Here is a 23,532-nt window from a genome sequence, read left to right on the forward strand (position 1 = left end):
ATACATCCGCAACCTAGTAGCATAATAGGGGCACATTAATGGTAATTTCTCTGTAAGGCTCTATGTAATTGTGTGGTTGTTTTGTTGTAGGTGGGTTGTGCGGCGATGCACGTCTCTTGTGTTTACTCAGGCTGAGGATGAAGTCTTTGTGGCTGATAAGTCTGGGGATGTATATTCATTCTCTGTTCTGGAGCCGCAGAAACCAGGAGAGCTGAAGCTGGGACATCTCTCCATGTTACTGGATGTGGTATGTTGTACACAAACATTAGGTTTGAGGACAGTTCACTTAGAGAAGGGAATATAGAATATTTCTTTAATGAAGTGCCAGTTTTTCACTGTGGAACTTAATGCAGCACCTGAACGAAAATGTCAAATTTATTTTATCACTTTTATTTTCACATAATTTGTGATGTTATTTATCTAATTAACTAACATGGTTAACAGCTTTAAAAAAATGTGAGTTTTTATATTATCATTTTTTCCATTTACCTCTAGAAAAAGAAGTATTAAATGGCTGAAATATTTCTTTAATAAAGTGCCAGTTTTTATTTAGGGGAGTTATTTCAGAATCCGAACAAAAAAATATAAAAATTCCCTTTTATTTTCACTTAATTATGACGTTATTTAGCTAATTAACCAAGTGATTCTCAGCCTTAAAAAAAAGTGAGTTTAATATTTGATCCTCTACAGACTCTCTCTCCAGATGATAAATATATCATAACAGCAGACCGAGATGAGAAGATCAGAGTGAGCTTCCGGCGGTCACCCTACAACATTCAGGCTTTCTGTCTAGGGCACAGAGAGTAAGTGTGGACCGTGGGATGCAAGTGATATTACGCCTCATATGTTGTTCGCGCTTGTTCAAACATGTTTGATTTGTCTTGCAGATTCGTCAGTGTATTGCTTGTGCCGGCAGGGCATCCTGACTGGCTTCTCTCTGGTTCAGGAGTAGGTGTTTTCCAGTTTACCTTTTCTGTACTGTTCTACTGTGATATTCTGTTGGGATAGTGATTGTAAGGGTGATATAAGTGTCTTAACACTGTAGGACTGTGTTCACAGGATGGCACAGTGAAGGTTTGGCATTATGAGACTGGCCGGCGGTTACACAGCGTTGACCTGAGGCAACTTGGCCTAGACTCTGAAAACTCAGACACAGAAAAGGTGGAGTCTGTTTGATTTCAATCAGCCATTCGTACAGACATCACACTCAAGCTACGCACAATGTGTACTACAATCCCATGGAAATAATCACGTTATATATTGACTTAGATATACAGTTTTCAACGGGAGGTATCAGGAACCCATGGGTCTAAGTCTAGAAGTTTAGTTGGTTTTTAAGTGTAAAAAAAAAAAAATCTTAATTTACATAATTTTACAAAGCTTTGTTTATTTTTAATATGCAAAATTCACAATATTGTAATGGCAATATTAGACACCAAGGTGGTGAATTCTCCGGGTAAAATAAAAAATAAAGAAAAAACTGCATGAATTATTTTAATATGGATGTCTACGCACAATGAGTTTGTGACAGATCACAGAAATATGTAGGATAAAGTTTGAGGGAAACATTTTTTTTCAGGACTCATTGCATATTTTGATACATGATGCAAACTTTTATGAAAAAACTTTTAATTAGTAATTTAATTAATATATTGCATCATATTCATTTATATTTGAAAATATGTAAATCAAATTATATTTAAACTACACAAAGACACATTAACAACATAAAGTGTTATGTAATAATATTTGTTAATGATATGATTTAATGTTTTTATTAATTACATCTACCTTTTTTTAGCCATCCCTAAAACCTTTTGAATTAAAATTAAACATTAATGAATGAAATATGTATGTATTAAAACAATCTAACTGAATTAAAATGCTAAAAATGTAATGGGGGAAAAAAAAGTAAACTGCAATGGTATTTCTTAAACAGCTTTTTGTTTTCATTGAAGAACGTACAGTTCTTGAAAGTTTTGTGCAAATTAACTGTGGTCGATTAATTAAATGTCTACCCAGTTGATGTTAATACAAGTTTGAAAACCAGTACCTTCGTCATAAATACAACAGAAATACTGTAACAAATATTTTAGATCTATTTACTAAATTATAAGATTTAGTCTTTGATTTTTGGGACAATTGGAGTTCAACAGGTTAAGTGCAACTAGTATAAAGTGTTTATTTCCATTCAAGTCCAGGTGCGTTTATTTTGTATGTCACTGATCTCTTTTAAAGAGAGCTAATGTCACTGTGACTATCTTTGTGTCTTCAGAGGTTTGCTGTCAGCAGGATCCTCAGCTCACCAGATGGGCGACACGTAGCTGTCCAGTGTGAGAGGTGCGTTTCATTTAATCAGATTTCTGCAGCGATCATCCTTCTAACTGGATTCTGGGAGAGTCTCAGTGACAACAATAGTATCACAAGTCAGAGGTTAATAAGGGCTTTATCATATCCCTCTGTGTAGATTGCCCTCAGTTCAGCTCTTCATGGTGGATTCTGGGACGGAGGGAAGCCTGAACCCTGCGGAGACTCTCGCTCTTCCTCTTGCCCCCTGGGACGTGACCTTTGATTCACAAAGCCAACTGTGGGTCTTGCTGGAGAGTGAAGACTTAAATGTGCTGCTGTATCGATACTCGGAGCAGAACTGGAAGGTCCATACATGCTCTTCTGTGACTGTCTTTCCATGTACTGAAGTTAACTCTTCTCTTACTAACCGCTTGTGCTTGTTTATAGCTGTGTGACTCAGAGACGCCTGAACTGAGGAGGGTCACTGAAGCTTTACAGACTCAGTGGAATGTCTTTCAAGGTGGGAATCAGTGTAAAAGTCGTTCTTGTATTTACTTCATAAAAATCAGTAAAGAGTTCACAGCAAAAAAGAAACCTGTATTACGACCTAAAGGTGGACATTTTTACAAAAAAAGGCCTAAAAAGTATAAACTATCTATCAGATGGCAGAAGGCATGTAGTAGATTGTATACAACAGGGTTTTCAGTGAAGTTTTGATCATGTTTATAATTTAGAGGCCTTCGAGATTCATTAGTCAAATAAGATACTGCTGATCCTCTCTTCACAGGTTCTGTGGGACTGGAGAGTCAGTTTAAGCACCTGTATAAGGTGAACTTCGACAACATGGCGTCATATTTGCAAAAGAAGCAGGAAAGGCTGGAACAGGAGACTAAGAAGAGAGCAACAGCGAACGGCTCTAAACCCAATAAAAGAAGTAAAACAGAGAGCGACGCTGTGCCTCAAAACACCAGCTGAGAGAACGCCATGCTTTATGCGATATAAACAGTTAATTCACAATGACTATGATTTTTTTATTATTCATTTGACATTCAGGAAAGCCTTTCAGTAAACTACCTGGTCTCTGTCTGAAGGGTAAGTTGCTGTGTTATGCTTTGGCCACTAGAGCGCACTATACTTTCAGTCACGCTCGTCACTTGGGACGTGGTACCATTTCATCGAGGACAGCAATGAACTGTTATAACACAATTCTGTTAAAAATGAGATTTTTGGCTTCAGTTTTTTTTTTCAAGTTAGACTTTTATTTTTTGAGTAAAAGTGACTAAAAATCTGTACATCCTGTATAATGTTTATACTTTTACAAAACCAAATAAAAACACAAATATTTCATAACTGAGCTGTACACGATTCAATTCCCTGAAAGATGCTTTGGATTTTCTGAGCAGATGGCCAAGATTTCACAAATTTCCCACATGTTACTGCCTCCTGAGGAAGATTCCAGCTGAAACAAACAAAGACAGGGTAGGTTTTGCTGTAAAGATAACACCAATAATAACGGTAGCACCTTATTTTACAGCCCTGTTCCGTATGTACATACATACTATATTATAGCAATTGCAATAACTGGGTATTGACTAGATTCTAACCCTGAACCTAAACCTAACTGTGGTTACCTTATATTACCAGTACTTCCTTGGGTAACTACACTGTAAGTACACTGGAAAATAAAGTGTAACCATAATAACTATGATACATTTAAGTAGCATATAGTACATTTTGACATTGACCTTCCTCATTTCTTTTTTCCTCCCATTGTTAAATTTTCACTTTTCTTTTTCTGCACCTATTGAAAAAAAAAAATGGATGAAAAGATGTGAATAGCTAATGCCAGTTTAAAACACACACGCACACAATCATGTTCACTCTGCTGACCTCATTCATGGCATCATCGATCTGTTTAAGCTCCTCGTATCTGTCCCGGGACTCTCGTAAGGGCTGTACCATTACCTCCTCAATCTGAGGAAACAACTGGAACACACAGAGGACAAACAATATCACAACTAAGTATCGGGATGTTTGATTAAAGCCTGCAGGTTTCACAATGTACTTTTGGGTCCTAACCTAACCAGTTCACCTTCATCACTGTCTCAAACATGGGGATCAGGACAAACTTGATGAAGCCGATCTGAGCAGTGGGCTTGGTCACTTTTTCTCTGTCCATGAAAGGAGCGACAGGTAAACCCTCCGCCTTCTCTCGATCACTCTGTTTGAGAGAGAACAACACAATTCTGATGAAGAAACAAATGGTCTAGATAGATCATTCAGAATGTTAGGGTTTGTAGGATTTATGAAAATGTTTTTGAAAGAAGTCACTTATGTTTACCAAAGCTTTTTTTGTTGTTTTTTTTTAATAAAAGAAATCCAGTGAAAATTATAATTTATATGAAATATTTCCTTCTTTTCAATCTTTTAAGATTGAACATTAGTCTGGGGAGTCTGCTCTGTATTTTCTACTGCACAAGAGGCGTGATCAACGGGCATAGTTCAAATTACTCTGTACGCAATTGGATAGTCCTTCAACCAATCAGACCAACGATCCGGGTGACGTACTTTGCAGCGAAAACTCCAGGCAGGAAACGTGTCAACAAACGTGTTGGTTTGGAGCATTGATCAGCGGTTTGCAGAAGCAGCAATGGCAACAACAAAAAAAACATGAAAGTGAGTGGTATTTACACCCACTCAAGCAATTTGTTTGCTAAACTAAAGAAGCCATTGAGCATTGCAGAGAGGTTAAATGGATAAACCTGCCAATAACGCACCAGCTGGATAAGCCAGTTTGTGATTGGTCCCCGCAGATTTGAAACAGGTTTCCAGCCTGAGCTGCAGGGCGAAATCAAATCCCTGGCAGATCGGGCTGGGTTTACCCAGTCTAACATTACCCATGATGCTGTACATTCTTTTTTACACCAGACAGTCGAAAAAGCATCGCTCCAAGATAGCTCTTTAGTTCCACCTACTCCCATGAAGCACTGCGAATGATGTAATTGAGTTGATCTCCCTATGCTTTCAAAATACTGGAACGAGTGCCTTTACATGCACGTTCTTAACCCGATTATGCTTAATAAGCCGCGATCATCTAAACTCGTTAACCCGTTTTCTTTTATCGGAGCGAGGTCATAAACGGCATAAGCATAAACCGATCGTCACAGCTCGAATTATGCCCCGATTTCACCCAGCATGTAAACGCATTAACCTGCTTTCTGTCGGCTTATTGAAGTGTGCATGTGTTATATGTGAAGGAAACATGTCCTTACTGTGGATTTAAGCACATTCAGAGCTAGCATTTTGCAATAAGGTGGGAGGAAATATATCACAAACTCATACTCTTTCTTATCTTGACCCAATTTTTTTTTATAATTTAACGCTGTCTCTCGTCTCGTGATGCTTTGCAGACTCTGCTGTGCGTTCACGTGTTTTAAAGGAGGCGTGGTTTTGGAGACGCTTTGAAGGGAGGGTGGGATCTCATGCTTTCAAATCTATCTGGCTATTGCTAGCCTCTCCGAAAATTGCCTACACTACCTATAAGTACAAAGTCTTGTACCTTTGTCTTTTTGTCCAATTTAAAAAAATAAATAAATTCTCCTCGTAACCGATTGCCTTGGTCCATTGCTTATAACTGTTTATTAAAGCAGAACTTGGTAACTTTTTTAACTTAATAAAACTGTCTAGAAATCATTTGGATGGTTAAACAACCTGTTCTGGTGATATTGGTGACCAGCGTTCCCAGGCGGAAAACCAACCTTGCAACCAAGGTGGTGAATTCTCCAGGTAAAAGAAAAAAAATGGAGTCTCTCTATGGCTCTGGAGTTGCCGAGTTCTGCTTTAAAGACTATTTTAAAATCTCTATAGGAAAAATGAATGAAAAAAATATTTTCGGATCCAGCGCCGATGAAAAAGGGGGCGGATTTGTTTTATTCTATTCCATTACTCCAGTCTTCAGTGTCACATGATCCTTCATTCATTATAATATGCTGATTTGCATTATCAATGAAAACATTTGTTTTTGTTGCTTAATATTTTTTGGGGAAATCGTGATTTTCCGGGACTCTTTTTTAGAAAGAATTTCTAAAACATTTATATGAAACAAAAATCTTTAGGCCGGGTGTCCATCAAAGCGTTTTTTTCCTAAGGCCGGTGTATTTTTAAAAATAGTTTTCAATTGGAGCGCCGCATTTTAAAAACGCTGAGCGTCTTTTTCATGCTGAGAGCTTAGCGTTTTTGTCCGGGTGCCAAGAGTTGAAAAATGTTCAACTTTGTGTAAAACACAACCCTCATCACTGTAACTTTTTAACCAGCCGTCCAATCACAGTGAGGAAGGGGCGTGACTAATACCACACCGACCAACCGCCAAATCCGGCTTGTACAACGTCAACAGACGACAACAAGCACAACAACAGAACAAAATCATTTACAACGAGCCAGAGCAAATACTTTACATCTTATCGACAATTTTCTATTCATAAACAAATTGCAAAATCGGACACACTTGTCTTTCAAACAACTGAATACATCCTTGCTGAATAAAAGTATGTATTTCTTGCAACAACAAAAAAATCAAGTAATGACAAAATAAAGATTTTTAGGTCACACTTTATACTAGGTGACATTTACTACTATTACGTAAAAAATGGATTGATAATGTATTTATTGTGTTAATCCTGTATTGCAAAACACTAGCTACGTTTACATGGACACAATTGGAATGAAATCAATCCGATTGATGAATCCGAACAAGGTGTTTACATGAATGATAAATAAAGTAATCGGGTTGATGTGCGCGTTTATATGTCACAAGTTTCAAATCGGATCTGATGTTTTGACATGCGCACACTGCACGAATATAGCCTACAGAGTTTCCTGCTTTTCGCGCATAAAAATTCTCCTCTATTGGTTCTTTATTTGTTTTAAACAGCAGACATAATATATTAATTCATCTCTGGTCATAATTTAGAGCATATTAACCGGTTTGCCGTGCTGCTTATTGATCACGCAGTAAAAATGCCCCTCCCCGCGGCAAACCAGTCGTCTGTGGATGAGAATCCAAAACAAGGACTGGTGGGACGTTGTCCTGCTTCACTTCACAGACGCGCATGTGAAATGACAATTTTAGAATGACGGGAAACTTATTAATATGACACTTTATTCAACAGGAAGAACAGCTCGTTCCACGCGTCATACGTCATTACGCTAGGTAACGTCATTGCACATGCGCAGTCCTTTCAGTTTAGGTTTTCAATCCGATTGTTTACATGTTCTCTCGATCGGATTACAAAAGGGATAAACCACCCCTTTCAATCCGATCGAAATTTCATTCAGATCGAGCTCAATCGGATCGATTAAGGTGTTTACATGAAGGTTTTTTAGTCCGATTGAGCCGTCAATCCGATTATAAGTGTCCATGTAAACGCAGCTATTTTTACTGCTATTCAGTTGGGTTACGGGTAAAGTTAGGGACCAGTTTGGTGGTATGGGTTGGTTTAAGGGTGGGTTAACAGTGTAATTTAAATATAAGTACAATGTAAAAACATGTATGTACAGTATTTACACAATAAGTGCTTTGTATCAAAGGATTCATTTAAATGTTAGTACATAGTAGTTAAAGACACTTAATATAAAGTGGGTCACACAACATACTGATGTTAAAGTAAATGTTTTATTATTATTGATTTATTGTAGCTGTATTGTAATGCTAGCTTATCTACCTGCATGAAGTACTCCTCCAGCAAACAGTCCACCCATGGCTCAGCGACTTCCATTGGCCGGACCTCATTAGAGATATCACAGCACTTGATCAGCACCATCTTTAGCTGTCACAGAGAGATTAATAATCCCATCACGGCACTTTTAGTAGGAGAATACTGATACAGTAAAATGGGTGAAGAAAGCTCACACAAGTAACATGCTCCTCATTAGTGTAGTCAAAGTGATCCACTTTCTGTTTGAAAGAGTCCAGAATCTCTCCATGTCGGGCCATGTCCGTGGCCAGTATCAGGGTGATGGTTCCCTGTCAGAGACGAAATAACACACAGAGTCATTATACATTGCTCAAAGACTAATGTATTAGCGTGTGTGTGTGCTGAAAGCCCTGAGGCACACCTGACGAATCTGTTTGAAGGCTTCAGGATCAAAGTTGGCAAAGATGTTGCAGTCTGGCTGAGAGAATATTTGGAAGGCCACGGCGCAGTGATGGTTCTCCAGAGGAGAGATGTCATTGTACCTCACGGCCAGCTCTGTGCGCGCATTAATCTGATACCTGGAAAAGAGAGAGGATGGTGTGTACAGAGTCCAAAAACACTCGACAGGTGCCAAATGCGAACACAAATTATGCTTGCATTTGGTGTCCAAGTGGCAGCATATATGTGGAAAATGTGGAACACAATGACTTATATCTTAAAGGAACATGCCGACTTTTTGGGACTTTAGCTAAGTAGCAGTGCTTCGCCTTCTGAGAATATAGTTCCCAGTATGTATACGGTTAGAAGATGGCTGTGTCTCATGTGACCTTGTACATGCTGTGACTATACAAATCACAACATCTAAATAGGAAAATGTTTGCGTTATTCTGTCACTTATTGGGAGCAGTATGCTAGCTGGAGCCGTTTACCTCCAGTCTTTGTGCTAAGCTAGGCTAGCGGTGGGTGCGTCAGACAGAGTTACGGCACGCTCAACTCGGGGGGGATACAGTGAATAAGTTAAAGTCCCAAAAAGTCGGCGTGTTCCTTTAAAGGGACAGTTCACCCTAAAATAAACATGTTGCATGTTCCATCACTCAGTCCGAAATCATGTACTGTCTGAGTAGGTACTATATTTGTCACATGACCGCCACACTACTGTCACATGACCTACAACACCAGTTGTGTCGCTTCACTGCCATTTATAAATGCCCTCTTGTGGCCTCATGGGATAGTAAAGTGTCCATCGAATGCACACTTCAGAATCTCAGCAGAAGTAGTAGGTCATCTGACGACTTTTCGCCTACTGTTTTTCGCCTACTATGTATTCAGACATACTACTCTTTTGGCGTACTATTTTTCCGAAGAGATTCTGCACTCTTTCAAACAGAAAGTGGATAATTTTGACTTAACTAATGAGGAGCATGTTACTTGTGTGAGCTTTCTTAACCCATTTTACAGTATGTTACTTTTTTATTAATAGTATAGTAGTTTAATTAATAATTTAATTTATAATACAGTTTCATGAACGTGCACGTTGAGCACGTTAAACCCCCAGAACACTTCAAATTTATGACACGTGTCGCATGGGACCATTCGACATCTTGCATCTTTTTTAAAAAGCTTGATGCTGGTCGCTATTCACTGCCATTATACGGACAAGAGCGAGCACATTTTTTTTATTCTCCTTTTGTCGTCTGAAAAAGCGCAAAATAATGTGTTTTAGGTACACTAATATATACAAAACCATATACAAGTTTGGAGCTGGTACAATTTTTTTATGTTTTTAAAAGAAGTCTCTAATGCTCATCAAGGCAAGGCTGCATTTATTTGATCAAAAATATGGTAAAACAGTAATATTGTGAAATATTTTGAAATGGCAAAACATCAACTATAATGTAGTGGAATATTACCAATCTATACACTACCATTCGATTTTTCCCCCCAAATATGCAGACATGCTGCTCAAGAAACATTTCTTATTATTATTAATGCTGAAAACAGCTGTGCTGCTTAATAATTTTGTGGAAACCGATATGGTTTGTGATGCATGTGAATGCATAGAACAGCATTTATTTGAAATAGAACTCTTTTGTAACATAATAAATGTCTTTACTGTCACTTTTGAACAATTTAATGCATCCTTGCTGAAGAAAAGTATTAATTTTCATGGCTGGTAAACATGTTTTATGATGGGTAATAAATGACAATGTTTATAAATGATTGAGGCTCTTACGTGTTGTTGTACCCAGGATGATCCAGGTCGTGACACACAGCTGCTGTCATTAAAATAAGAGTATCTACTTGTGTGAACTTTTCCTGAAAAACACAGAACAACGAGACCGGCAGTGATCGTGAGGCCGGGTCTGCACATGTATCCCAGCTCTCCTACACTGCTAAACTAAAGCAAGTAATTTGCTCACTAATAGCTCAGCCTGTAATTGCTCGGATAATTAATCCAATGGCCTCTTAATACACATCCATGGCAACAGCAAGCACAGAGAGAAGAGTGAAAGTGTCTTCATAGCAGCAGAATTGCTTTTGCCCCCCCACACATCACTCATTTATCACTTCGCTATCTTTCAGTCTCTTTCATTCACCTCCCACTTCTCTTTAATCTACCTCTGCTGCTCGAACTTTCCTGAGCAAAAGAGACAGGTGGCTGCGGCGCATAAAAGATGTCTTCGACACATAATTAAACAATTACTACAAAAATATATATTATAAGACATAATGCAATCTATACCTGTAGGTTGCAGAGGTAGATCATGCTGTACATCATCTGAGCGACGCAGAAGCAGTGGCGGAAATTATGAAAAGGATTGTTCCTGTAATTGTCATGGATGCAAAGCTGAAAATGGAAAGAGAGGACTTTATTTTATTTTTATTATTTTCATTATTACACATTGTCCAAAAAATGTATTTCCTGCAAAGCTGCTTTGAAACAATGTGTATTGTTGAAAGCGCTATATAAATAAATCTGACTTGGAATTGTATTGTACATATAATTTTAACATTTAATTATAATAAAATCACAATAAGTTAGTTTTTCTTTAACCATCTGGCAACCACCCAAAACACAATTGAAACCATTAAGCAACTACCCACAACTCACATGTTCTTCAGAAAAAGTCTAATAAAATAGTTCTCTAAACAAAAATATACGATAGATTTTATTTTATTACACATTATCCAAAGAAGATATAATTATAATTTTCTCTTAAACATTTTTTTTTTATGTAAAGCTGCTTTGAAACAATGCGTATTGTGAAAAGCACTATATAAATACATTTGACTTAAACTGACTTAATTGTATTGCACAAATATATTTTATGGCAGGAGGCCTGTAACATGTATGTTCTGTTTTGGTTTAGTTTCATTGTGTTTTGGTTCTGTTTCTACGCACCTGTTTCTGTTCAGTTGATTACTCTCCCTTCTATTTAAGCTCTCAGTTTCCTTTGTTTCATTGTCCGGTATTGTTTATGTTAAGAGTGGTTATTTCCTGAGCTTCTTCCCTGTGATTCTCCTACATGTTCCTAGTGGAATGTACTATTAAAAACTCATTTTGTTATCCTTTGTGATTGTGCGCTTACTATAGCCTACACAGCGCCTGACAAGGCTAATCGGCAAGAAATCGCCAAATTTACATCTATATATATTTTTTTTTTTTTTTTTTTTTTTTTTTTGACTTGGGTGAAAAATTATTTTCTTTGGGAAAAGTCAAATAAAATAGTTTTCCAAATAAAAAAATAATTAATAAATTAATAATAATAATAATATTTCAAAGTATAGTTTTCTTACCAGCCATCTTTTCAGTGTGATGGGGTTAATATTAAAGTCCTTTACCAGCCCGAGGTCATGGTACATATGCTCCAGACAACTCAGCATCTTAAAGCACAACACACTGATGATAGCATTTTCAGCATTACAAAAAATGTGGCTGTCACAGGTCAGTCATTTTGCCCATGGCGTCATTCATGCATCATGTGCATTGTCACTGGTACATCAACTTCTGTAGAATTGTTATTTTCTGCATCTTTCTTTTGGCCGATCCTCACCTCGTTTGGTTCCCATTGCCACACATCGAAGACTGGCTGCCTCAAAGCTTCTACTGTCCCCTGTGAGAGGTGGTACTACACAAGCCCCACAAACACAAGCAACAGACGCAGAAGAGAGGAAACAAGGGGAGAGAAAGAGGAGAAAGACAAAACAGTGGCATGTTAGGCTCTTACCTCGTTGGACTCCCACAGCCAGACGTCGAAGGTGGGTTTTCTGAGGGCATCTATGGTTTGCTGGGAGAGCATGTACTGCAGGCGACAGAGCTCCCAGTTAACCCCCGATAACCAACGCCTGGCTGTGGCCATTGCGTACATTACATTTACATCATATACCATTTCAAACCTGTATGCTCTTTTTATTTTTATGAAATCTCCACACAGCTCTTTACCATATCCTACAGAGTCCTGCACATGTGCATACAGTACATTTAAAAAAAGTATATCATGTCAACGAATTAACAAATCGGTCCCATGATTTACTAATACGTCAGCACATTGTACTAATTCGTTCACTCATTTTACTAAATCGGTGCACAATAAAATTCGTTCCCTCGTTTGAATAAATCGTGCACACAATATAATTCCTTTTCTCGTTTTACTAAGTTGTGCTTATGATATAATAATTTGTTCATTTGTTCCTTCGTTTTACTAAATCGTGCAAACAATATAATAATTTGTTCCCTCATTTTACTTAGTTGTGCTTATGATATAATTCGTTCCTTCGTTTTACTAAATCGTGCAAACAATACAATAATTTGTTCCCGTTTTACTAAGTCATGCGTACGATAAAATAATTAGCTCCCTTGTTTTACTAAATCGTGCGCACAAAATTATAATTCATTCCCTAAGTTTACTAAATCATGGCAACGTTACAATAAAAACGTTAAAATTGGTACAACATGGCCCCAATTTACGAAATCAAGAGCACGAATTATTATATCGTGCGCACGATTTAGTAAAACGAGAGTTATAAAAAATATTTATATTTTCTCCGTAATATTTAAAAAATAATGACATTAAAAAAATGAATGTAAATGCTGATAAGATTGGTTGAGATTTCAATCATGACTACTTTTACAGTTCTTTTTTTTTTTTTTTTTTTTTTTTGTTTATCACGCCTACCAGACATAGTCACTATGAAAAAAGATGTGGAAATTGTTGTACAATTTTAAAACATATTTATTTTAATATTTTCAAAAGAATATTCACTACCATTCAAAAGTTTGGGTTCAGTTAAATGTATTTGCTTTCTGAAAGAAATTAATACTTTTATTCAGCAAGGGTGCATTAAATGAATTGACAGTAAAGACAAGCGAAACCGACCTCAAACTTTTGAACAGTAGAATATATTTTCTTTTAATATTTATATATATATATATATATATATAATGTATATATATTATTTTTTTGTTTATCTTTTTTTTTTTGGTCAACTATCCCTTTAAACCTTTCTTACCTTAAATGGTGCTGTGTATGCTGACTTATATCAAATTATTTAAGCACAATAAGTATACAAAATAATGAAGGAAAACGTTACAAACACTTGCTCACATCTGCCATTCACATACCTTTGGGTATGAAGGCACATCTCTGCGAGTGGTTAACTTCTTGTTGTCATCTAGGAAACTGCTGTAAAGTTAAAAAAGTAGACGGGGCTCAGTTGCTTTAGACCTGAAGATGCTGTGTTTTTTCACTTTTAACAACCATGTCAACATCTCTCAAAGAGAGTATCATGAGAACATACAGGTATCTTTGATTCATCTAGAATCTGATCCTTCACAAATAAGAGAGCATGTGAGAGCCATGTCAGCTCATTAAAGGAGAACTCCGGTCAATTTTAACATTGAGCTCATTTTTTTGTACATTTGGAGTGCTGTCAATACAGAGAACAACGACAAAAATCAGTGTTGCCTACACCGAGTTATTCTATTTTTAAAATTTGCACCCTGTTGACTTCAATGGGGCAAGTACTAAACCTGCTTTTAGCCTCTTAACATCCTTGATGTGTCATTACAAGTGCACAGGTCATGTGAGTGATTCCTTCTGAGTGAACACGAGTGAGTCTGACTGCAGTAGATGTGAAAGAAATGTATAAAAATGATGTTATTTAAGCCAGCGCAAATACCTTTGTTTACATCCTGTTTTTAGGTTGAAGTCCAAAGTAGTCGATTGCCGAGTTCATGCGCGTGATCATAGGTATTAAACCTATGCGTGTGAACTCTGCAATCGACTACTTTGAACTTCAACCGATAAACAGGATGTAAACAAAGGTATTTGCGCTGGCTTAAATAACATCATTTTTATACATTTCTTTCACATCTACTGCAGTCAGACTCACTTGTGTTCACTCAGAAGGAATCACTCACATGACCTGTGCACTTGTAATGACACATCAAGGATGTTAAGAGGCTAAAAGCAGGTTTAGTACTTGCCCCATTGAAGTCAACAGGGTGCAAATTTTAAAAATAGAATAACTCGGTGTAGGCAACACCGATTTTTGTCGTTGTTCTCTGTATTGACAGCACTCCAAATGTACAAAAAAATGAGCTCAATGTTAAAATTGACCGGAGTTCTCCTTTAAGACTCAAAAGGGAATAGACCTGACCTCATCTGTTAGTAACAAGAGCTGACTAAGACAACTGGGCTGCTTCTTAATTCTCCTCTCATTAAAGTTAGCGGTACGGACAGTGCTATGAATAGCCTGCTATAGATATACACACCTGGAATAGATATACACTTTGGGATACTTTTAAAAGGGATATTTAATATTGAAATAATATAATTGTAAATTGTAAGACACTTAATTGTATATTAAAGGGATAGTTCAACCAAAAATGAAAATTCTGTCAGTAATTACTCACCATCATGTTGTTTCAACCCCGTAAGACTTTCGTTCATATTCGGAACACAAATTAAGATATTTTTGATGAAATCTGAGAGCTGTCTCACTCCTTCATAGGCTTCTTCGTAATTGAAACTTGCCGGCCCAGAAAGTTAGTAAAGACAGTTAAAATAGTCCAAGTGACTACAGTGGCTCAACCATAAGTTTATCAAGCGACGAGAATACTTTTTGTGCGCAAAAAAAAAAAAAACTAAAATAATGACTTTATTCAACTATTCATTTTCTTCTGTGTGGGCTTCTGAGTGAGTTCACGTAGTGTAACAGCGCAGCGCTTCTGGATTGTACGTCAAAACGTAGGCTCACTTTCACAGTAAGTCTACGTTCTGACGTACAACCCAAAAGCGCTGCGCTGTTACACTACGTGAACTCACTCACTCACGTGAACTTATGGTTGAGCCACTGTAGTCACTTGGACTATTTTAAACATTGTCTTTACTAACTTTCAGGGCCGGCAAGTTTCAGTTACAGAGAAGCCTATGAAGGAGTGAGACAGCTCTCAGATTTCATCAAAAATATCTTAATTTGTGTTCCGAAGATGAACGAAAGTCTTACGGGGTTGAAACAACATGAGGGTGAGTAATTACTGACAGAATTTTCATGTTTGGGTGAACTATCCCTTTAATTGCAATTAAACTAAAATGTATTATGGTTTAAATTTATATTAAATGTATTTAGCTAAACTTTGACCCACTTAAGTAATTTCTGTGGAAATGTGTGTCATGTATTTAAATGTATTTGTAATTACACATTTGTAATGATGAAGTTACAATTTAGTACATTTAAAACATGTTTGATGCATTTTATTGCAATACTAAATAACACATTACAGTTAAAATTATAATCAAGTGCTTTACATGTGCTTTAGTATGTTAGTCTGTACTTGAATCTTTAGAACACAACACAAGATAATTAAAAAATGGTTTAAAATATACTTTAAAGTAAAACATGACATTATTACAAAGTGCACTTGTTAAGTGTGTTAAGAAACAGTTGTGAAAGTGTACTCTCTTTAAGTACACTTAAAGAGCCTGTTATGTAATTAATATTATATTATCTTCTAGTACAGTTTTTTTAAATATATACGTTTAAGATTTGAAATACACTACAAGTGCACATTCAATTCAATTTAGATACCTTCTTTTTTAGAGCAAGGCCAATGAATTTGGTCCACTTCAACATAAAAGCAAAACTTTTGCCCTTTTACAAAGTCTTGATTTTGTTTTTGGGGTGTACTAGAATATGTTTGATTGTTCAAAAACAATGCTGATTTCGATGAAGCCCCTCCTTCCGAAATACAAAATGTGCTGTGATTGGTTAGCTGGCCCAGTGATTGGCAGCGCTTAGCGTGTGTTCTGGAAATGTCACGCCCCTCTATAACTGTGAGTTCTTCTCTAGTGTAAATATTAAGGTTATTTTAAACCAATTCAGACCCTGACAATGTTAATGGACAAGAGGATCGTTCAGAACGTATTTCATTCACAGACTTTGCAAGAAGGGATTTCACAGGATGTTTCAGAGTGGTCTGTTTTTTGTAATTTTCTTATACATTATAGAAAAGATGTTCTCTACCATTTAATTGTGATATTTGTCGGAAAACTATAGGTAATACAAACAGTAATTGATCACAAAACCATGGTTAATTTTCCTAAGGAGCGGTGAACCATCTTACCAAAAGCAAGAGCTCACAATAGCAACAGAAAACAAGCTGTTCTCCATAAAATGTGCAGCGCACAGATAAATGTTGAAATTATAATGTTCAGCAACAGTGTTTAAAATAAAAGTTCGTCAGCCTTACGAAGGTCAAACAAATGAGTTTTGAAAACGTTGTAGAAAAACAGTGTCTCTATGACATAGTGACAACACTGTCTTCTCTAATGCAGCTCAACCAGCACCTTTTTTGCAAATTCCGGACATGGATTATTTAAATGAGAAACATTATGACTTCATAAGATCCGGAAAAATCACGTCGTAGTCCAAACAGTTCGTTGTAGTTCTTGGAAAGGGGATTCTGTTAAATAAAATATCTCCCTTAGGAGTGGACTTTGAGCTTTGTAAACTTGCACATCTTTTTAATGCTAAAACAGCAACAATACACACTTACTAAAGTTGAAAACGTGGAAAAGCGTAATAGGACCCCTTTAATCCATGTTCGTGGGGGAAATTATTTCATGTTTGGCTGTCATCACCAAGTAACTCCTACTTTTCACCTCCACCCTTCCAACCACCTGATTTCATGTAATGTCACAATCAAATAAACTCCTGAAGTATAAAGTCCAGTCTCAACCTACATTTTTTCTTATGAAATATATCGTTCTACTTCCCGTTGTGGTAATGATGTTCCAATATCTCCAGAACAAGCAGTAAGGTCACTGACCTGTTGTTCCTGGAGGCCATCTCCTCCCGCAGCTTCTTGATGTCACTGCGACATTTCTCGATCTCCACCACCTTCATCCCCTCCACTGAAGAGACAGAGAAAAATGACGGAAACAGAATACATTATGCATAGGATTATGACAGATGAATGATAGATTTACATATTTGAAGTGAGCCAAACAGACAGAAAATATGGAAACGAGCTAGAGAACATGGTCATGGTTTTCCTACACAAACACAGACTGTTGAGCCATAAAAAGGACATCTGACACCAGTGTCTGGCTTTACACTTCCCTCCATTGTCCGAAATAATTCTGCTGGTCTAAAGTACGAGCAAATCACCTTTGACAGCTAGACCATCTTTGGACAGACCACCTATTTGACAGCTGTTTTAATTTACTCCTCACAACCTTGGTTTGAGAATGAGCATATGTCACACAACATTTCCACGTTGGCATCTGTCTAATTTGGTTGCTTCTATCAAATTAATTTGCAGCAAAAGTACTGTATAGTTTGATTAGATGCAAGACCTCTGGACTCACATTGTATAATTTATTGTGTAATTATACACATTATATAATATCTGGACTTCCTGCAACTATTCTGTTTATAGACAGCGCACAGTAATAAATCACCTTAAATTACATGAGGCTGGTGAAGAGTTCAAACTTATGAAGAGGTCAGGGTCCATCGCCTTGGTGACTCATTACATCATGGCTGTATTTGGATTTATATGGACACACAGCTGTGCTGCAATGGAATGAATCCTAGTCTCTGGTGATGTTACATAGAGCATTATTACTTACTGAAGCAATAGGTCTTCTGAATAAGGGGTAGGGAATGTGAATATTTTAGCTTATTATGTTGAAGTGGATGTTGTGTATTGTTAAATGTATTGTGATTCTATGGCTAGGCCAAAGACCAATTTTCAGCCAAGGCTGGACATTAAAGTACAAACAACAACTAACTAACTAAAACAACTAGTGCGCAAAGACTGCCACAGTCAAAGATTGCCATTAAACTGAACCTAACCCTTTAGTTCTGAATCATTGTACAATAGATTCCACAAATAGTGTTGAGGGATGATTTGTATAGGCCAAAACCCAGAAACAAGTTAGCATTTTTACACTTCCAGTTCTATTGTCTTTGAAGTCAATGGATTTTTTTGAATGAGTTTTTGGTTAAATGCCTGAAATAAGGTCTGTGGTGAACCTGAAATAAAGTCTGTGGTTTTATTCTACATCAATGATTCCCTCTTGGGATTTTTTTAAAGCTTTTACTTACCTTGAAAATTCAGTTACTAACAAGTGGTTAAATGGCACTACAAGGTTGTTGAGGACATTAAATGTCATCAGCCGAAAAGATAAACTCATCTCCGCTTTTAGTTTGTTGTGTTTATAATCACGGTCTTGCAAACTATTATAACTCGAACTTTCAGGGAAAATGTTTTTAAACAAAGACTGAAAGAGTCGGAAGCTTAGTAATGGTGACCACGGTGTGGTCGTTTAAAGCCTACATTTAGCTTTTGACTTCTGCCGATTACATTTATGCTTCAAAATTCATGAAAGTTGTGTTCTAGCAACACCAATATCATTGGTTCAATTCTCAAGGAAAGCAAGAACTGATATAACGTTTACTTTGAATGCAATGCAAGTCACTTTGGATAAAAGCATCTGTCAAATGTAACATTTTCAGTGTTGACGTAACATCTTCTATCCCAGCATAACTTAATTAACAGATTGAAACAGCGCCATTTGATTTATCATTCCATTCAGCCCAACACAGCAACATTGGCTTAACCAATAGTGTGAGTTTGTAACCATTTTACTTACCAATGGGTAGTGTTTTAAAACAATCAGCATTGTTGCAATTTAGTTTAGGGATGCTAGTAGCACACTAGCTCCTTCACTTTTAAAAATCTGATAGCAAAGAAAGGAAAATTAGGGGAAAATAGCTCCACGTCTTTACTTCCTGTACAGAATTGCATGAAGACATGCAAATGTTTAAACAAATGTGAACTCATAACAGGCAGTATGTTTGCATATTTGCTACTGGACATTACTGCCGCTTGTACTAAGGAAATAACAACATTAAAAAGTATGCATTAAATTGATCCAAAATGACAGTAAAGGCATTTATAATGTTACAAAAGATTTCCATTCCAAATAAATGCTGTTCTTTTGAATTTTCTATTTAGCAGTACACAAATGTCACAGTTTCCACAAAAATATTAAGCAGCACAACTGTTTTCAACATTGATAATAATAAGAAATGTTTCTTGAACATCAAATCATCATATTAGAATGATTTCTGAAGGATCACACCGAAGACTAGAGTAATGATGATGAAAATTCAGCTTTTTTAAAATACATTATTTCAAATTGTAATAATATTACAAAATATTGCTGTTTTTACTGTATTTTTGATAAAATCAATGTAGCCTTTGTGAGCAGAAGAGACTTCAAAAATCTTACCGACCCCAAACTTTTGAATGGTAGTATATATTAATATGGATGTCATCATAAAAACAAATCAAGCAATTAAAAAAAATTATGTTCATGAGAATAAGCACCTTAGTGTGCTTACAGAATCAGAAGGAGCAAAGAAACAGTAATCTGAATATCAAACTGTTGTCACATTCACCGTCTGTCATCGTCCTGTCTGCACTACAGTTCCCAGAATCCTCCTTGTTTCCACACCTGAACTCACTCCCTTCATTACCCGCCTGTTCGTCATCATCATCATCTGCATCACCTGTCTTGTGTTCATCTGTCTGTGTATTTAAGTTCCTTCTGTTCACTCATCACTTGTCGGTCAATGTTGAATGTCAGGTTTTCATTGTTCTGAGCACACGCTCCCTTTTGTTTGTATTTGTTTAATATTGAGAATTAAAACCTTGGAATTCATAATCTTCGTGTTCGTCTCCTACTTCATCCACCCAGAAGCCTGACAACTGTGACCTGTATGTTAATTTACAGGCTCTGTTGATAGTCGGATGCACGTGACACTTCAGCTGGGTATAAAATATACAGTGTGAAAGGCTAATGAATAACTTTCCTTTACAAATACATGCCTTATACATGTGAATGATATGTGAGTGAACAAAAATATAAAATGAAATCTACACCACATAAAGTAAAGTAATACATATTATCCACAGAATCTTATCAGAGTGGCTGAATAGAACTAAGCACATGAGTGGGCTGGAAACCAAAGAGAAATGGCTAAATAAACTATGAGCTGGAGAGATCCCATTATATCCATACAGCGCTATCACAATTATTAGCCTTCAACAAGGCACTTAACCCCAGGTCACTCACTTTGGATGAAAACAGTTTGCCAAATAACGCAACAAAGTAAGCGTTAGTGTAGTGTAATGAACACTTCAGATGAGCTAGAGGTACAAAACACATCAACAGGACGTCCAAGAGGTGGATCACATGAAACATGTAAAAAAACATGTCCAGGTCTCATTTCAACATCAACAACAAAATATTAAATGAATAAATGAATAAATAAATAATTAATAAATCATATTTTGCCAAATTTAAGCCTATTTTGAATGATGACATTATTTTCATGACAATTAAGCCCATTGCTAACAGCAAAAACAAACAAAAAACATTGACAACATTAAAACAATGAGTTAAATGTAAAAAAAACCACACTATTTTTTTTACTGTAAGGGTTTTTGACAATGTCAAATGGCGTGATATATGTATTAGGGATGTGCGAGATTATTTGACTAGTTGATTAAACGATACTGTTGCTGCTAGTCAACTTCGAAATACTAGTCGTTTACATTTTATTTTGCACATTTAATGTTTATATTTTTACAAAGTCTACGTTTAAAATAAATATGTCTAAAATGGGTAACGTTGCTTCAATGAAGGCGGGTTGGGTGGTTAGACTAGTCGACCAAAACGTTTATGAAATTAGTCATTGAACACATCCCTAATATGTGTAAATAAATAGCTATCATTGGCTATTTGAGTTATATATTAGTTGTGGTATGGAATAGCTCTTATATAAATCAAACACAAAACATGTCTACTTCCTCAAATCTGCACTGGGTATAGCAGAACGTTATCTATAATTCACTAAAAAGCGCTACAAAATGACTGTGAGCAGATTTTATCGTGTCTTGTTTGTCAAGTTCAGCCCTTCCATTCTAGCCTTCTGTCCATTAGCAAAACACTGGACAAGATATTGGGTGAAAACAGATTAAAACTCACACTCCACTCTCTTCTCCAGCATGGCTAGGCGATTCGTCACCTCAGTCTTCAGTTCGTTGATTTTAAATGCCCTTGGGGAGAGCAGCGAGGCAGACATTGCAGATGGAGAGAAATATACAAAGATCATTCATCCTTGAAATACCAAACGATTCAAAATTCAATCAAAGGAAGTTCATTGTGAATTAGCTGAGAAATTCAACATGAAATACAGAAACGGAGATGGTGACAATACCTGGAGAACTGCTCTGCCACTTGGGTCAGAACATTCTGGAAAAGCTCCTCTTTATCTGAGAGAAGAGAAAACAATTTTTATTCATAATCATGGCCAAACACTGATGTATGATGTATTTCACAGTTTTATATATCTGTGTTTCCTCCTGTCAGCCTTAAAGGAACACGCTGACTTTTTGGGACTTTAGCTTATTCACCATATCCCCTAGAGTTAGATAAGTCCATACATACCCTTCTCATCAGTACCGTAACTCTGTCTGACGCACACACCGCTAGCCTAGCTTAGCACAAACACTGGAGGTAAATGGCTCCAGCTAGCATACTGCTCCCAATAAGTGACAATATAACGCCAACATTTTCCCATTTACATGTTGTGATTTGAATGTGTTATTTTGTCACTTATTGGGAGCAGTATGCTAGCTGGAGCCGTTTACCTCCAGTGTTTGTGCTAAGCTAGGCTAGCGGTGGGTACGTCAGACAGAGTTACGGCATGCACGAAGATGAAAAGGGTATGTATGGACTTATCTAACTCTGGGGGATATGGTGAATAAGTTAAAATCCCAAAAAGTCGGCGTGTTCCTTTAATAAAATAAGCAATACATGTACAATGAATGAAGCATCCTGCAATAAACAGTAACATCTCCAAATAGTCCAAATATATATACATTCTTGTATCAGAGAAACTGTGACTTCTTACACAAGGCTTGACACTTACAATTATATAGAGTGAGAATTGATAAACATACACACTTTCAAATTTTTCCATGTGTTTTTTCTTCACAAATAATATAAGAGTGTGTTCTGATACTGAAGATTTTCACAAAATAGTCGCAAAATATGCACGTAGAAAATGTGCATCCTATGCACAGAATGCATATACTGCAGAAACTGTATCATGGTAGTATGTTATTTCAAAACTACCCACAGTATTTGTGCATAACTGATGGGATATTGAAAAACAAAGCAGAGAAACTACATGGCGTTGACAATAAATCTACTGAGAAATAGCCTTGGAATGCAGATGAATCAGAGAATCTGTCCAAAAAAAGGAATTTGTACATCTGAGTTTGCTTTAAAATCAATAAAAAGTTATAATCACTTCTCTGCTCACGATAACACAGATAGATTGAAAAGACTGCAGTCCACCCCCGCTGCAGGAGTGTTCCCACAATGATAAATGGAGTCGCTCTTGTGCTCACACGCAGCTTTCCACACACTCCATTTATGGAGATTTGAGAACATATGAGTGATCACTCTAGAGCTCTTTCAGTCTTCATAATAAAACAAACCCCATTTTCCCATTTCGATCGGAATGTAAACACCATCAGTGAAAGCACAGTGTTGAACATATGATTTATACATGCATAAACATTTAGGGTATGTGAAATGACATAAAATGCAGAACATCTGACACTTACCTGCAAGTTGTCCGCCAGTTATGGGCACCACTTTGTACGGTGACCTTCAAAAACAGCGGGACACACAAACGTAATTACAAAGCAGTTGGCGCCACGCTAAAACATGCCCCCCTCTGCCTAAATGACAGTCAAGTTACTCTTTAGAGAGATGCTGTTTTCTGTAGCATTACTAACCAAGGTGTCTACTCTTTTGGCAGTCGGTTGTGATTGTGACCGGTGAATGGACACACTTAGACTCTCAGAGAGTGACTTCCCCTTTATCTTTTTCTGGCCGCCATCCATTGTTTGTCTAGCATGTAGGGCAGATCTCCATATAACCAGCAGATAAGGCACAGA

The 23,532-nt window shown here is 36.8% G+C and overlaps 2 protein-coding genes across 7 annotated transcripts in view; one reads left to right on the forward strand and one right to left on the reverse strand.

Moving 5' to 3' along the window:
• Window positions 1–3,632, forward strand: part of wdr4 (WD repeat domain 4) — a 5,917-nt gene extending 2,285 nt beyond the window's left edge. The window contains exons 4-11 of the mRNA XM_079880899.1: window positions 91–247; window positions 691–803; window positions 888–948; window positions 1,060–1,161; window positions 2,276–2,340; window positions 2,468–2,654; window positions 2,737–2,809; window positions 3,077–3,632. Of these exons, the coding sequence (XP_079737025.1) occupies window positions 91–247; window positions 691–803; window positions 888–948; window positions 1,060–1,161; window positions 2,276–2,340; window positions 2,468–2,654; window positions 2,737–2,809; window positions 3,077–3,264 (946 nt within the window). The 3' untranslated portion in view covers window positions 3,265–3,632. The remainder of the gene's footprint in view (window positions 1–90; window positions 248–690; window positions 804–887; window positions 949–1,059; window positions 1,162–2,275; window positions 2,341–2,467; window positions 2,655–2,736; window positions 2,810–3,076) is intronic.
• The window catches only part of pde9aa (phosphodiesterase 9aa), a 25,568-nt gene continuing 5,407 nt past the window's right edge, over window positions 3,372–23,532 (reverse strand). The window contains exons 4-20 of one of the 6 annotated variants that reach the window (XM_079880877.1): window positions 23,197–23,240; window positions 21,780–21,834; window positions 21,548–21,618; window positions 17,314–17,398; window positions 13,606–13,666; window positions 12,212–12,286; window positions 12,038–12,112; window positions 11,781–11,867; window positions 10,726–10,830; window positions 10,216–10,298; window positions 8,404–8,560; window positions 8,198–8,311; window positions 8,010–8,114; window positions 4,382–4,510; window positions 4,180–4,275; window positions 4,035–4,090; window positions 3,372–3,748 (exon numbers count right to left, since the gene is read on the reverse strand). In XM_079880877.1, coding sequence (XP_079737003.1) covers window positions 4,040–4,090; window positions 4,180–4,275; window positions 4,382–4,510; window positions 8,010–8,114; window positions 8,198–8,311; window positions 8,404–8,560; window positions 10,216–10,298; window positions 10,726–10,830; window positions 11,781–11,867; window positions 12,038–12,112; window positions 12,212–12,286; window positions 13,606–13,666; window positions 17,314–17,398; window positions 21,548–21,618; window positions 21,780–21,834; window positions 23,197–23,240 — 1,393 coding nt within the window. In that variant the 3' untranslated portion in view covers window positions 3,372–3,748; window positions 4,035–4,039. The remainder of the gene's footprint in view (window positions 3,749–4,034; window positions 4,091–4,179; window positions 4,276–4,381; window positions 4,511–8,009; window positions 8,115–8,197; window positions 8,312–8,403; window positions 8,561–10,215; window positions 10,299–10,725; window positions 10,831–11,780; window positions 11,868–12,037; window positions 12,113–12,211; window positions 12,287–13,605; window positions 13,667–17,313; window positions 17,399–21,547; window positions 21,619–21,779; window positions 21,835–23,196; window positions 23,241–23,532) is intronic. The other 5 variants (XM_079880881.1, XM_079880880.1, XM_079880876.1 and 2 more) reach the window with 5 other exon arrangements.

The sequence above is a fragment of the Squalius cephalus genome, assembly GCF_949319135.1.
Source record: "Squalius cephalus genome assembly, chromosome: 9".
Classification (NCBI taxonomy): Eukaryota; Metazoa; Chordata; class Actinopteri; order Cypriniformes; family Leuciscidae; genus Squalius; species Squalius cephalus.